Source organism: Oncorhynchus tshawytscha, linkage group LG16 (assembly GCF_018296145.1).
Source record: "Oncorhynchus tshawytscha isolate Ot180627B linkage group LG16, Otsh_v2.0, whole genome shotgun sequence".
NCBI classification, from domain to species: Eukaryota; Metazoa; Chordata; class Actinopteri; order Salmoniformes; family Salmonidae; genus Oncorhynchus; species Oncorhynchus tshawytscha.
In genome coordinates this window covers 60,053,080-60,069,911 of record NC_056444.1, presented here as the reverse complement: position 1 = coordinate 60,069,911, position 16,832 = coordinate 60,053,080, and the positions used below count along the sequence as shown (strand labels likewise).

At 41.1% G+C, this 16,832-nt stretch overlaps 1 protein-coding gene across 2 annotated transcripts; it reads left to right on the top strand.

Annotated features, from left to right (window-relative positions):
* The first annotated feature begins 4,687 nt into the window (after positions 1–4,687).
* Positions 4,688–16,732, top strand: ttll9 (tubulin tyrosine ligase-like family, member 9). 2 transcript variants are annotated; one of them, XM_024375639.2, is made up of 14 exons: positions 4,688–5,117; positions 5,472–5,518; positions 6,017–6,109; positions 6,658–6,736; positions 7,502–7,687; positions 8,066–8,134; positions 8,334–8,424; positions 8,549–8,589; positions 8,786–8,873; positions 9,427–9,485; positions 9,626–9,822; positions 14,191–14,304; positions 15,583–15,707; positions 15,903–16,732. In XM_024375639.2, exons 1-14 carry the CDS (start codon positions 5,103–5,105, stop codon positions 15,971–15,973), a joined length of 1,275 nt encoding a protein of 424 aa, XP_024231407.1. In that variant the 5' UTR covers positions 4,688–5,102; the 3' UTR covers positions 15,974–16,732. The 2 variants fall into 2 exon arrangements, with proteins under 2 accessions (XP_024231407.1, XP_024231406.1); XM_024375638.2 differs by having other exon boundaries at positions 4,692–5,117; positions 6,658–6,769.
* Positions 16,733–16,832: the final 100 nt, after the last annotated feature.

Genomic DNA, 16,832 nt, shown 5'->3' with positions numbered 1-16,832 from the left:
CCTTATAAATAACTGCTCTGCTGATGAGGTGACGTTATAGACACTACCTTATAAATAACTGCTCTGCTGATGAGGTGACGTTATAGACAATACCTTATAAATAACTGCTCTGCTGATGAGGTATTATAACCACTACCTGATATGCTCAAATCAAATCAAATTTGATTTGTCACATACACATGGTTAGCAGATGTTAATGCGAGTGTAGCGAAATGCTTGTGCTTCTAGTTCCGACAATGCAGTAATAACCAACAAGTACTCTAACTAACATTTCCAAAACTACTGTCTTATACACACAAGTGTAAGGGGATAAAGAATATGTACATAAAGATATATGAATGCTGATAAGTTATATGAGTTTACTAGATGAATGAAAAGAGATGATCATTCAGACCAGCCTTACTGATTGAACTTTCATAAACTACATTATACACTGTAAGCTTTTTCTCTCTGTTGTGTCAAATTTCCTCTGAGATGTATGTTTTAATTGTGACGAAGTCCCTGACAGACAAAAAAACTGGGCAATAATACATTTGAAGTGGCTTGAAGACAGTCATAAGGCCTTTTTTCACTCTTTCGACCATATTATTCTCGTCTGATCTCGGAAGCTAATGCTGCGTTCGCAAGAGGAAGGTGGAAATTTACGATTTCTGAAGTTGTAAATACCAATTGGATGCATTCACGTGTTTTGAACTTGTTGAGAAACACTGATTGGGTAATGGCCAACAAGCTGTGTAAACCATGAACTAACTTAATGTAGCAGGGGAAATGGATGTTAGGTTAAAAATTTGTATCCCTGAAACTGGCAACACCCGCTTTCATCCATCGCCGCGAAGGGTGATCATCTCCTGGCAACCAATTCCATGTGCAGCAAGACTTAAGAAGGGTTCCTCCTTAAATTGCCTCCTTAAATTTTTAGTTAAATGATTTTATTATATGTGAACAGCTTAGTTAATTTAGTGCATTGCAGACAGGAAAAGGTGGCCACATCACTTGGGAGGATGGTGGAGAGGGCCTCTACCACCTCCCCAGATGCCAGGATGGTATTGTACACCTTGCTCCGGAGGAGAGAGTTTCACCTGCCACTATCGAGGGAATAAATGCCAGCCTCCCTTGGGACTGTGCTAACTGGCCAAATGTGAAATTGACCCACCATCCCACCCTTAGTCTGGACTGTCTGTGTGATAATGTACACTTGTTCAAAGAGGGTGTACCCACCTTCGTCAGGATGTTTCTCTGGGTGGCCAGTCCACCTCACCCTACAGGAGCAGCAGACCAGCCACCAACTCCCTGAGACAAATCAGAGGCTCCTTTAGACCTGCATCTGATGACGCCTCACAGAGACTGGAAAACAGCCAGCAACACTGCGCCCCACATCACCAGTCATCACTTCTCTCCCAGGAACTGCATGCAGATACACTGAGCTATGCTCAAGCCAGTCACAGTGGCCCCACGCAGTTTGGAACATTGCCAGCGACACTGCCTTCCACACAACCCTCTTCAATTCATCCAACAACCTGCCTCCCATGTTACCAAACCAGGCAGGCATCAACTCAGTCCAGCTCTACACAAGACCGACCAATACCCTATGGTTTGGCAAAACACTGTCGAGGGTAGTGCACCACATGATGCAGTCCGCACCATGTATCATTCACATCATCAGCCCTCATATGCTGAGAATTAGGAGCTTTGCCAGCTACACTGCCCTCCGCACCACCCTCCTCAAATCCCCCACAACCTCCCTCCCAGGCTAGTTTTGGTTACCCTCCCTACTCCCATCCCCAGGACAGGTCTGGGACACTACTGCCCCCCATGGCGGCCCCAACCCTGCAACAAGAGCCACACCAAGGCCTCATGTGCACACCCAGAATGGAGCATTGGCAGCCACTCTGGTCTCCTGCAACAGCTTCACTCCTTTGGTGGGAGCTTCATCCGGCCGGACTGATCTCTGCCAACACTGCTCACCCAGTTCCCGCACCAGCCCCTGCATCCAGCGACTTTAGGGAGGTCTGTCAGCTCAGTCTGCTCTGCTCTTACGTGGTTGGCCAGGGACCTTGGCAAAGTCTCAGCTCACTCAACAAATAGCTACAGATGACTCTATGCCTGTTAGCTCTTATGGGAATGAGCTGAATACCCCCTCTGACTTTAAGTCATGTAGGAGGCTTGGGCTAATGCACCTATATGTGCGAAGTATGATTAAAAAAATTGACACGATTTACATTTGGGTACAGGACTTGTGTCCTGACATTGTGGTTCTCTCAGAAACACGGTTAAATGGTTCTGTCTTTGATAAAGACATTGAAGTAAATGATTATAATGTATTTAGATTTGACATATTACAGAAAGGGGGAGTTGTGGCCATATATCTCAAATCAATATTTTAAAATGTAAAATTTCATGGCGCCCTGTTCTTGAAATATTTCTGTTCCCAAGTCATTTGAGCTCCTGGTTGTAGATGTGTCCATAAACCAGAATACTGCAAAGGCAGATGCTGTTGGTGCTACATCTAAGTGTTGAACACATTTTCTTTCCTCTGAGTTTGTCATTTTTTAGGATTTGAAATCTGGATTGGCTATCCCCAACCTCAATCAATTTAAGAGTAAATGCATTGATTTTAGTCTGACTCAATTGATCTCAAAACCACCACAGCTAAATGGGAAAAACGCTGTTAACTCCTGATTGATTGAATTCTTACTAATAACCCCCATAAATATTTGTCTAGTGAAGTATTTGCATATGATCTCAGTGATCATTGTCCCGTAGTATGTGTTAGAGATACCAAACAGCTAAATTCTAATCCTTGTTTAATTAAGAAGACACATTTTTGAAAGTTTTCTCCTCAAGGGTTTTGACATTACATGTTCTACTCTGATTTAGTCTCCTGTATTCCTGACCCTGAGTTGGCTCTAGAAAATGTATCATCCATATTTATTCCTCTGGCAGATAAACATGCCTCTTTTAAACAGTTCAGAGAAAATAAATACACTGAGGTTGATATGCTTGATCCATTTTTGCTGCAGCTCTCTGCCCCCTGATTGCTGAATCATTAAACCATATTTTTTAAACCTGACACGTACTCCCCCTTCACAAAGGTGGTTACCACTGTGACCTAACTAATTATCACCCTATTTCTAAACTTTCTTGCCTAGCTAAAATATTTGAATCCTTCATTAATTCTCAGCTAAAATCTTTCTTATCTTTGAAATGTATTCTAAATGTACTTCAGTCAGGTTTTAAACAGGTCATATCAGTATCTCTGCTGCATCCCTAGTTATAAGTTATGTGGATAAAAGGCAACATTGTGCTGTCCTCTTCATTAACCTGTCAAAGGCCTTCAATACTGTTGATCACTCACTGCTAATTCAGAAGCTTTCCTCAATTGGCTTAGACCAGGCTATATGAACGTACCTGCCACTTCATTAAAGCCGTTAGATGCATTTTAACATAGCACACTGCACTTTATTACTGGCGACAGTTTTAGTACTCATCCCTGCATTCTCCACCAGAAAGTTAGTTGGCCCTCTTTGATGTCACATAGGGTGATACAGTGCTATGTTTTCATGTATAAAGCTCTTTTACAAATACTCCCACTTTACCTAGCATCATTACTAAACATTAGTTTTATGAGTGACCACACTCGGTCGCTGGGATTATCTCTGAAAATTCCTTTGGTCTTTACCGAGTTAGGTAAATCAGGTTGAACTTTTCTTGCAACTTATTTGTGGAACAATCTTAAAAATGTTCTTAAATGTGATGTTTTGGTTCCTGTAGTGCTATTCAGAAATCGAATTGAGGACATTATACTGATGAATGTATTTCTTTTTTATGACAGAGTTTTTCTACCTGCTTGTATTACTCGGTGGGCAGAGCCAAGCACGAGCTAGTGAGATCCTATTGGCTCGTTATAGCATTATTTTAAAATGTTCGTTAGCGAACCCTAGTTCTGTGAAGTGCGCGTGTGCACTTCTTCTAAACAACGCAATTTTAGAAAATCCGTCCACTCTGTTTGTTACAGGTTGTAGTTTTGGAAACAGAAAACTGTATGGATATCAAATGGTTCATAGATAAGAAAATGAGCAGAATGTCGCCCAAAATCCATCTCTCACAGCCGGACCCTGAGCTTTCTTTCATCACCATATATGGTACTGAGTGGAAACGCCAAGCGGATGCTTCACATTTATACATCAGGTGAAATATCTGTCTCGTTGTTCTAGCTGTAGTAAATTGGCTCTTTGGCTAGCTTTTGCTACAGCCTATGTCAATGAGCGTTAGCATTCTAGCTAACAAATGCTGCATCCAAAATAGTTATTTAAGCAAAGATCACAACCAAATATAGTCTTAGCGACTGTTATTAAAGCAATAATCAAAACGTAATTAAATGCGTATGAGAACCTTAAAAAGTGTGTTTGTTTATAAGTAATAAAAACGTCAATCTAGGCTATGTTGAATGGGCGCAGATGATGATGATGATGATGATGATGGCTTTCTTATGGTGCGTTCACGACAACTGAGAATTTGGGGGAAAACAAGGTAAACTGACGTCAGTAATCTTAAAGTCGTAAAATCGGAGCTCTAGAAAGAGGCCCAAGTTCCCTACTTGGATTCCCGAGGTAGAGGACCGTTGAAAACTAATATTCCCAGTCGGAGCTTGTTTTCTCCTAGTTCCCAATTGTCTTGAACGTACAGAATATGGAGGTTTCCGAGCTTCCAGTTGGTTTGAAGGCTGCATTAGTAGCGCATCCAAAAGATAAGCGCGTCTGTGCGTGACATCAGTGTGTGTCTTGTACTGACTTAAAAGGGGGTCTACCAGTGCTGTACGCTTTTTCTCTCTTCCTATGATTTGGGAAATATGTAAATAAATGTTCAAAGATTGTGTGTAATTAATTGGAATTCATGAATATAAATACAGCTTTTTCATTCATGAGGTTGCCATGACAACATGTGTTGTCAAACCAGGTAGATACGAACTAGCTACTCCTTTCTAGTATCTCTGGTCAAACTACTCGACAGCTAGCTAACGTTAATGCTGCTAGCTAAACATTTAGCTAATTAACATTTAGCTGACCCCGGTAAACAGATGTGGCGAATGCTACCACGAAAACATGTCAAGGAATAAGGTGGGAAAGCCCTTCAAATGAAAATGTATGCATGCTCTGTGTAGCCAACTTTAACGTTACTGTTAGCGCATTTTGACCTGTGGTTCTGATACTGGTGAAGCTGAAGGCTCTGGTTCTTCTAGGCAGCCGATAGTGGGCTCTAGAGCAGATCTAGCGCCGATTATCAGCTGCCTAGGCTGGTCTGGTCACGACTTCATTGTGTCCGACTCAGAGGCAGATATATTTAGCTTTGTCTCTGTTGTGAACTTTAGCGAAGATAATCAACTAACGTTCAATGTCTAGCTAGCTAACTTATTAGCTTGTTTAGGCAATTGTGAATGGCTAGCTATCTTAAATCATTCATTGTTTCACCAGACTGCTGGATACAAGGGTCCTTATGGTTATCAAAAAAGAAGAGAGGGGTGAGTTGTTCTGCAAATATGGTTGTTATTAACCAGCTAACGTTAGCTACTTAACGTTACTCACTAGCATGATTGGAAACATCTGACAGTACATAGACAATTTTACATTCATTTTGACACCCAGCTAGTTAATTGATGATAGCCACTGTAGGCTAATGCTATTAGCTGTGTGTGTGTGTTTTGTTTATTTGCATTTTACTAGATATATTGTGTGTACACACTTTAAGAAGAAAAGGTTTTACATGGAACCAAAAGAGGGTTCTTCAAAGTGTTCTCCTATGGGGACAGCCGAAGAACCCATTTAGGTTCTAGATATAACTTTTGTTTCTTAGTGTAGACGGACTTACTTACATGACAAGAAATACAATGCATATGATTTGTGATATGTGATCACAGTAATGGCAAATGTGATTTTATCTGGTGTGATGTTGGATGGCTGATGTTTGTGACATAGCCTGGCAATGGAAGATACTAACAAACCACTTGTTGACTCCATAGGGATGGAAGAAGTTGTGTACGTTACAAATGTGGCCTAACAAACACCATTCAGGATGTCTTGCGGCAAAGACCAGGCTGGATGGAGGTCAAAGAGTGAGTTGTGTAGGCTAGACCTAATCAAATCAAATCAAATCACATTTTATTTGTCACATACACATGGTTAGCAGATGTTAATGCGAGTGTAGCGAAATGCTTGTGCTTCTAGTTACAACAATGCAGTAATAACCTACAAGTAATCTAACTAACAATTCCAAAACTACTGTCTTATACACAGTGTAAGAGGATAAAGAATATGTACATAAGAATATATGTAAACAAAGTGGCATAGTTAAAGTGGCTAGTGATACATGTATTACATAAGGATGCAGTCGATGATATAGAGTACAGTATATACGTATGCATATGAGATGAATAATGTAGGGTAAGTAACAGGGTCTACAGTGGCTATGATGATGTAACCACAATGTGTGTGTGTGTGTGCGTGCATCCACAACATTGAATTGTGATTAGGCTTTGTAGCATATTGTATCCAGAGTGTGTGTGAGCATTTTAAATAGCGTATTGTATCCTGAGTGACTTAGCCTACATTACAAGACGTCAAATGCCCATGTTTTTTTTTGTGTATATATCTGTGAGCGCAGTGATGGAGAATGGGATTTTAACTGGTGTGATGTTGGGTGGCTGAGGGAGAATTTCGACCACTCCTACATGGAAGAACACGTGAGGATATGCCATTTTCGCAATCATTATGAGGTCAGTCAGTACCATTATAGATTAGTCAGTAACACTTAATGTGGGGCCCCCTTATCTATGTATTCATAAAGCCTTTACAACACTAGCCTACAAAAGACATTAGGCTATAACAGCCGTCATATGTATGCTTGTTAGATGACAGGCAAATCTGTTGTCATGTGCAGAAGTTGTGCCTGACTAGCCTCATTAACTAGCCTCATAGAATATTTTGCCGGTGTCCATAAGGTTCATGTTTATCACTGCCTATGGGGGACATTATGTCTAAGCTGTTATGAAGGCTTTTATGATGCACGAGGATCATACAGTAGTGTTACCATGTATTGTAAAAATAGCTGTTAGCATATATGGACAGCAGGTGTGATTTGAACATATTTTCCCATGTGGCGCTCTTATTTATAGTCATGTATTATAAGGGCAATCTGCAGTTCAAACAACAGAGTTCACCCCACACTGTTTTGGTAAACAGCTGAGGAATGGGGCTGGAGAAAGGCAACCACTCTCAAATTCATAGTTAGATAGACTTATGGATGAAGGGACTGACCATCCATCTCTGAGATCAAAAATATTATTAGTTTAAGTAAGATCATAAGGCATTTCTTAAAGAGTCAATGTGTACATAGGCTATCATTAATTTAAGAGTCAAAAAATGGATGTACCAATCGCAGATTTCCCCTCATAACGTATCACTTATGTTTGTACTGTATCATAATCTTAATTTGTTTTATCATGCAGCTGACGCGCAAGAACCTAATGGTGAAAAACCTGAAGAGGTACCGCAAAACCCTTGAGAGGGAAGCTGGCCGCATTGAAGCGTCCAAATGTGACTTTTTCCCCCGGACCTTTGAACTACCCAGTGAATACCACCTCTTTGTGGAAGAGTTCAAACGGAGCCCGGGCAGCACCTGGATCATGAAACCGGTGAGAGGACCTGCAGATTTGTTTTTTTGTTTAATATAGGCCCGTTGAACCTTTATTTAATCCCTTCCCATCAGAGATACAAAAACATATATTTTCTAAGGGAGATGTGGCAAACAAGGCAGCTCCAGTTTAAAAAAACACAGAACAATCATACAACCAGAACATACCTGTGCACTAAATCTATAAGTCTACAAATACATTATTTTCAACAGTGAACATGACAATTCACACAAGCTTAGTTTAGCATTAGGTTGCCATCAGTAATAAGAAGAGTAGACAAAACAAAACTATTACTTTTACATTATGCACTAACATAATACATTTGTATCTTTATACTATAGTTATGAAGTTCAACTCCCTCTATCAATCTTTGTTCAGGTTGCAAGATCTCAGGGGAAGGGCATTTTCCTATTTCAAAAACTGAAAGACATCATGGACTGGAAAAAGGTAACACCATGCGGTAATATAATAAATTGAAACATGACATTATATGATTGTTGTGCAATGTAGATGTCTTATAGGTTGTTTCCCTTAACTTTTACATGGTTTATGTTCATGTTTGTAAAACATAAAAATAAATCAAATTTTTTTTTTTAAAGACAGACAAACAAACACACACTGACACTGTATGTTTGTGTTTGTACAGGATGGGAGTCGCTCAGAGGAGCAGAGAGATGAGACTCAAGTGGAGAGCTACGTTGCACAGCGCTACATAGAAAATCCCTACCTTATCAGTGGTGCATTAAACTTAAGTTTGATAATAGGTCTAATTTTGGAATAAATTATTACACAATGGATTATTTTGATATTTCTGCATTGCTCTTCTCTAATGTTCTCTTTTTATGACCTTTCCTTAAATAGGGAGAAAATTTGACTTGAGGGTTTATGTATTGGTTACATCAGTAAGTTTCGGTCTTCTCAATCACTAAATGAATCAAAATCAAAGTAATCAAATCTAAAAACATTTTGGTAGATCATTGGATTAAAGCACTTCACTCATATGGGCTTGACACACGTCAACTGATGAAGTAAGCAACACATGCTGTAAAATATGTCAATTTAACACTGTTAATTAGAATTCATTTGTGTGCGTCTTAGTATATCCCACTGAAGGCATGGTTATATCGAGATGGTTTTGCCCGATTCTCCAGCACCCGATTCTCTCTCACCAGCATTGATGACCAGTGTATCCTTCTCCTTACCTCATTACAGCCTTGTATGTGAGCTGAGTTATTGTCTAAGAACAGTTATCTGCACACAGTAGTCGACTGTTCTGCAGCCAAATAATAATAATTGTCTTCCTTAGAAACAAACTCCCAACGGTCGGCTCTAATCCGGAATCCTAATAATAAATTGTCTGTAACAATTTGAGTCTTTTGAATTGCCTGGAATTTAAATACATTTGACCCAAATTCTGTTCTACTATTTCTCCATCATCTCTTTCTCCAGTGCCAGTCTGTTTGTGCCATCATGCCAACTCCTTGTCACTCGTTATCCTGTCATATAGTGCATTCCAAAAGTATTCAGACCCCTTGACCTTTTCCACATTTTGTTACGTAACAGCCTTATTCTAAAATGGATTAAATAATTTTCCCCCTCATCAATCTACACATAATGACAAAGCAAAAACAGTTTTTTAAGAAATTGTTTGGCTTGGCAATGACAGCAATGGAGTTGGCAGGAGTACAAGCAGATCTGGGACTAGGCAAATAGAACGTCTCCTTAATGCTTCTTCTAAGATGTCCATCTCACCAATGTGGCCGTGCAAAAAACAGCGCCAGATTATGATCCTGAAAAGGTGTGTAGAATTCCTTCAAAAGTCACAATGTTGTGGGGTAATCTAACCCGAATGTTTAGTAAGACCACTGCTAAACACAATTTAAGAATAAATGACTTTGCTATGAATCTCTCTCTCTATTCTCCCTTCCGTGTGTGTAGGGCTGTAAGTGGCAGATGCAGCAGCTTCGGCGATACCTGACTGCGAGGCATGGCACAGAGACCATAGAGGCTCTGTTTAAGGACGTTGACAACATATTTGTCCGTAGCCTGCAGAGTGTGCAGAAAGTAATCATCAACGACAAACACTGCTTTGAGCTCTATGGCTATGACATCCTACTGGATCAGGACCTCAAACCGTGAGACACACGCACACCTCCCTCCTCATTCCCCACTGACTGACTGCATTTCTAATGCAAAACCTTAGCCAGTCTGAGCCCAGTATGTAACCACTGAATTGCTTTATAAATCTAACGTTTATGTAGGAAGGAACCTCATGAAGCTGGTTGAGGGAATGCAAAGAGTGCAAAGCTGTCATCAAGGCAAAGGGTGGCTCCATTGAAGAATCTCAAATATATTTTCATTTGTTCAACACTTTTTTGGTTATTACATGATTCAATATGTGTTATTTCACAGTTTTGATGTCTTCACTATTATTGTACAATGTAGAAAATAGTAAAAATAAAGAACCCCTTGAATGAAAGGGAGAGGGGGATACCTAGTCAGTTGTACAACTAAATGCCTTCAACTGAAATATGTCTTCCGCATTTAACCCAACCCCTCTGAATCAGAGAGGTACGGTGGGCTGCCTTAATCAACATCCATGTTTTGAGTAGATGTATCCAAAATTTTGATTGGTACAGTATATATACACAGTATATATACAGTGCATTTGGAAAGTGTTCAGGCCCCTTAACTTTTTCCACATTTTGTTACGTTACAGCCTTATTCTAAAATGGATTAAATTGTTTGTTTTTCTTATCAATCTACACACAAGACCCCATAATGACAAAACAAAAACATTTGCAGATGTATTAAAAATAAAAACTGATGTAACATTTACATAAGTATTCAGACCCTTTACTCAGTACTTTGGCAGCAATTACAGCCTTGAGTCTTCTTGGGTATGTATGACGCTATAAGCTTGGCACATCTGTATTTTAGTTTTTCCCATTGTTCTCTGGAGATCCTCAAGCTCTGTCAGGTTGGATGGGGAGCGTCCCAGCATAGTTATTTTCAGGTCTCTCCAGAGATGTTCGAATGGGTTCAAGTCCGGGCTCTGGCTGGGCCACTCAAGGACATTGAGACTTGTTCCAAAGCCACTCCTGCGTTGTCTTGGCTGTGTGCTTAGGGTTGATGTCCTGTTGGAAGGTGAACCTTCACCCCAGTCTGAGGTCCTGAGCGCTCTGGAGCAGGTTTTCATCAAGGATCTCTCTGTACTTTGCTCCGTTCATCTTTCCCTCAGTCCTGACTAGTCTCCCAGTCCCTGCCACTGAAAAACATCCTCAGAGCATGATGCTGCTACCACCATGCTTTTCCATAGGTACCAGGTTTCCTCCAAGACGTGACGCTTGACATTCAGGCCAAAGAGTTCAATCTTTGTATCATCAGATCAGAGAATCCTGTAGGTGCCTTTTGACGAACTTCAAGCGGGCTGTCATGTGCCTTTTACTGATGAGTGGCTTTCGTTTGGCCATCCTACCATAAAGGCCTGATTGGTGGAGTGCTGAAGAGATGGTTGTCCTTCTGGAAGATTCTCCCATCTCTACAGAGGAACTCTGGAGCTCTGTCACAGTAACCATTAGGTTCTTGGTCACCTCTCTGACCAAGTCCCTTCTCCCCCGATTGCTCAGTTTGGCCGGGCGGCCAGCTCTCGGTCGAGTCCTGGTGGTTCCAAACTTTTTCAGTTTAATAATGATGGAGGCCACTGTGTTCTTGGGGACCTTCAATGCTGCAGATATTTTTTGGTACCCTTCCCCAGATCTGTACCGCGACACAATCCTGTCTCGGAGCTCTACAGACAATTCCTTCGACCTCGTGGCTTAGTTTTTGTTCTGACATGCACTTTCAACTGTGGGACCTTAAATAGACAGGTGTGTGCCTTTCCAAATCATGTCCAATCAATTGAATTTACCATAGGTGGACTCCAATCCAGTTGTAGAAACATCTCAAGGATGATCAATGGAAATCGTTTGCATATGAGCTCAATTTCGAGTCTCATAGCAAAGGGTCTGACTACCTATGTAAATAAGGTATATCTGTTTTTTAAATTTAATAAATGTGCAACATTTTCTAGAAATCTGTTTTCCCTTTGTCATTATAGAATGTTGTGTGTAGATTGATGAGAGAAAACAAATATTTAATACATTTTAGAATACGACTGTAATGTGGAAAAAGTCAAGGGGTGAGAATTATTTCTGAAGGCACTGTAGATGAGCAAACAAATAGATGAGTGATACCCCCTCCACTTATTTGCCCATCCAGAGAATTAACCAAATATACAGATGGAGATTCAGTGAAACGAATCACATTGATTTGTTAAGACTTGTCACAGTCTTTTGGTCGGGAGTAGGCCTAGGCTACTAATTGACATAGAGTGAAGAGCAAAATAATCCACTTGTTAATTTTTCAATTTAACCTTAATTTAACTAGGCAAGTCAGTTAAGAACAAATTCTTATTTACAATGACGGCCTACACCGACCAAACCCGGACGACGCTGGTCCAATTGTGCACGGCCGGTTGTGATACAGCCTGGATTCGAACCAGGGTGTCTGTAGTGACGCCTTAAGCACTGAGATGCAGTGCCTTCGGGAGCCACTCGGGAGCCCCAACATGCTGGCAAAATGTTCTGATCAGTGCTAATAAATCAGTCAACTAGACAAGATGATCATGCGCAGCACTCACCTCAACTTAGCTAACATTTCCACAGCGTAATTGTAGCCCAAACATTATCCAAATGGAGATATTAGTTGATTTATCAAGACCCCACGCTTGTCTCAAAACAGCGCAAAACAGTGCTGAAATAGTTCACCACACGCGGGTAGGCTATTGCTTCAATCAATTGGATGACTTTTAGTTTTAGCAAGTTTTAGCAAGCAACAATTTGATGCCATCAATTGTATTAACCTACTTTATTCCAATATTTTAGACGTTCAGGTATATTTAGTCCCACAGTAATTCTTTATGGATCCATCCAGTTGTGGTTAAGAAAGCAGTGCATGTTGTGAGCTATGCGAAGAGATGGGTGAGACATGCCTCGCAAAGTTGAGAACTGCCGGGATGATAGTAGTAAAGGGCGCTGCCTAGCAACCATCAAGAGTTTAAGAGCGTAGGCAGAACTTTACTGCAATCATGACTAGGTCGGTTGGAAGAAATATAAGTATAGGCTTTGTCACCGACAATACCTTTCATATATAAAGAAAAGTTGTCGGGATGCTAAAGTTGGCAGGAAAATGTCATGGTTTGAAAGGTGTATAGTGTATAAGGTTCAGGGCAGGGTACTGGGCGGAGGCCAGCTAGTGGCGACTGTTTAACAGTCTGATGGCCTGGAGATACAATAGAAGCTGTTTATCAGTCTCTTGGTCCCAGCTTCAATGCACCTGTACTGTCTCCGCCTTCTAGATGGTAGCGGGGTGAACAGGCCGTGGCTCGTGTGACTGAGGTCCTTGATGGTCTTCTTGGCCTTCCTATGACACCGGTGCTGTAGATGTCCTGGAGGGCAGACAGTGTGCCCCCGATGATGCGTTGGGCTGACCACACCACCCTCTGGAGAGCCCTGCGGTTGCGGACAGTGCAATTGCCGTACTAGGTGGTGGTACACCCTGACAGGATGCTCTCAATGGTGCATCTGTAGAAGTCTGTGAGGGTCTTAGGGGCCAAGCCACATTTCTTCAGCCTCCTGAGGTTGAAGAAGCACTGTTGTGCCTTCTTTACCATGCTGTCTGTGTGAAGGGACCATGTCAGGTTGTCAGTGATGTGCACGCTGAGGAACTTGAAGCTTTTGACTCTCTCCACTGTGGCCCCGTCGATGTGGATAGGGGCGTGCTCTCTCTGCTTTCTCCTGTAGTCCACGATCAGGTCCTTCGTTTTGTTGAGGGAGAGGTTATTTTCTTGGCACCACTCCGCCAGAGCTCCAACATCCTCCCTGTAGGCCGACTCGTCATTGTTGGTAATCAGGTCTACCACTGTTGTCATCAGCAAACTTGATGATTCAGTTGGAGACCTGCATGGCCAAGCAGTCATGGATGAACAGGGAGTACAGGAGGGGGCTGAGCACGCACTTCTGTGGGGAGGTGTTGCCTAACTTACCTACCTTCACCATTTGAGGTCGACCCATCAGGAAGTCCAGGACCCAGTTGCACAGGGAGGGGTTCAGACCCAGGGCCCTGAGCTTAGTGATGCGCTTGGAGGGCACTATGGTGTTGAAGGATGAGCTGTAGTCAATGAACAGCATTCTGACATAGGTATTTAGGGGCAGTCTGCAGGTACAATGACGATTGCGTCATCTGTGAATCTGGTGTGTCCACAATGTAAAGTGGTAGCTAGGTCTGTCACAATTCTTGGATCATCTTAATGTTAGATAATTGCCGTCATCCTTAATTTCTTTTAGGCCAATTCAGAATTATAAGCGGACGCAACTCTTCACTTAATCTTTCATTGATGTCAATGGGAGACTGGTGCGAACATTCAAGTCGGATTGCAATTCCTAATTTGTGTCTCTCCACAGGTGGCTGATAGAGGTGAACGCCTCTCCCTCTCTCACCGCCAGCAGCCAAGAGGACTACGAGATGAAGTGTTGTCTGCTGGAGGACACCTTACACATTGTGGATATGGAGGGCAGGTAGGGAGTGGGGAAAGGATACTCAACCCAGGGCCAATATGCCTACTGGTTTCCTTCTTTGCTTTTGATTTAGCCACTGATTTAGACCTCGGAAATCAAGATTCTCAGGCCAATTGGTGACATTATTTGGGTTTTAAAGTAACTCTCCAAGGAAAATATAGTTTTTAAAAGCTAATTCTGTGAACTCATAGCCAAATAATGTTGTTTACTCACAAGTCCTTTATTTGTATTTGTGGCCAAAGCATAAATTAGAGAATAACCTCTGTAATACCCCCTCCTCAAACCTGTATCTGAAACAGACTGTTTCAAAAAGTTGACCTCTCACACTTTGGCCGATATGTCTCATTGGCTGAACTGGCAAATCAACTGTTCAGACAGGGGTTCACAGAAGGGGGGGAGAGAGAGAATCTATTTCACCCATTTTGTATAGGTCATATTTCCTAGAAGATCTGGACAGCTAAAATACTGGACAGCTACTGAAAAATCCACAGACAAAATGGCCCCCTAGTGATAGAGCTGAATATCTCTGGATTAGGGTAGACGTCATTTGGGAAACCAGTAGGCATGAATTTGAGTTTTCCCTTTTAAAAGGGAAACCACACTTTAGGTTCAACTCAGAATGTTTACTCTGTATTAACATAAACCACGTTACACCTGACATTGACCTAGCCTCAAAATATACAGTATCAACATTCTGAGTGACCCGCAGTGTGGTTGCTTTTAGTGATGGAATTGGATCCAAATATTGGCTTGCTCCTTTCCTATCTTCGTTACTTTCCACTGATGAGAAGACTTGATTGGTAGTCTCCCTGTGCAGATGGATTACCTCCCGCATGAACAATGTTCCAACATACATGTCTGCAACGATACAAACGTCCAGTTGGTATAGTCGGAAATGGACAGGAAAGCAGGAAATCCAGCTTTCTTACTTCACCGCCTTTTCCAATTGTACACTGGTATAAATATCCCCACCAGACTGCTAGCTAGATGGAGCTGGCAGAGAATATTTTCAATGTGTATTTTCCAAGTTAGTAGTTTGCATGAGCCATGACAGCGAATGTTAGTGTTACAAGCTTTCCACCACTGACTGGCTGTGGCTATAATTAGCCTAGCTATCTGCATTCACGTTGGGTCCACCTCTTTCATGCTTCCGGGGTGATAGTATATCAAGGGCACAGACGTAAGGTAACAGCACTTCCCGAGACTACTTAATAGGGGAAAGTGATTTGGTGTTATTTTTCCTATCATCTATATTCTCTCATTGGTTGTTCTCCTTAGATTGACTGGCAGAGAGAAGAGGGTTGGTGGCTATGACCTTATGTGGAACGATGGACCCGTCTACAGAGAAGATGTCAACCTAGAGACACTGGGCAGTGCCTGTTTCACTGCAAACACACACCTCGGTAAGTCTGGCTTAAACTGTTACTCTCAGTCACCACACTTGGGTTCAAGTTCATCTCATGTCAGTCAAACAAAAAAGCCTCATAGAAAATGATTGTCTCTTAAACATGAATTTTTACACTTCAATACATTTGCTTCTCACCTTAGAGAGAGCATAATATCAGGTTGTGTTTTGACAACTGTTTTCTCCACAACAGGCTGTGTAAACGACAGAAAGAAGCAACTCCGTCAGCTTCTAAAACCATTTCCAGGCAAGAAGAGGATATGACACACTACCCAAAAATATTTTCCAATTGAAATCAAAAAGCCTACATATCACTACAGTTTCCATCAATATTTCATAAATGTGTATTTTCTTACAACCTTACTCATAGATGGTGAGGTCACAATCACACAATGACATCACTCGATGATTCAGTGCAAAGCATATTTATTTCTATGCCTTACAAACAACTGCATTCAACATTGAGAAAATATGCACCACTTTCTGTGTGCGTGTGAATGTTTATGACAACTCTACTCCCTGATCTATGGCTTAGATACTTTACATTAATATTGAATAAATAAAGTGCAATTTAACACAGTACGACTATTACATGTATGTAGCGTTTCAATTAATAAATTCCACATAAAGTACAATACATTGATAGACGTTCTAATGTAAACAAATGGAATAACTGTTAAATTATGCAAAACAATATACATTCAGCTTTTTTGCTTAACATTTTTCCTACCCAAAACTGTAAACATAAATGTCAATGACAAATGCGAATCAAAATGTGATTAACACAATATCTATCATAAATAGAACTATGGTGTACAAAATTTGGAAAAATATGCATTTACATTCGTAGCAAACATTAGACTGTCTCTCTGGAACAAAAAAAAGAGCTTAGCCCTATGCAAATTATACTTGTAATAGACCATGTCAATTAAAGTCTATTCAAACAAGAGAAAGCCCTTACACAAGTATACCTTGAATAGAGTATATCATTCATATTGAACCAATAAACCATCATTCCAACTATCTCAAAGTGTGTCTCTCCCTGTATTCAACCATAAACTCTTAGACACAGAAACAAATGAGGCACCAAAGAAAGATACACGATGGTCAAGCAACAAAGGAA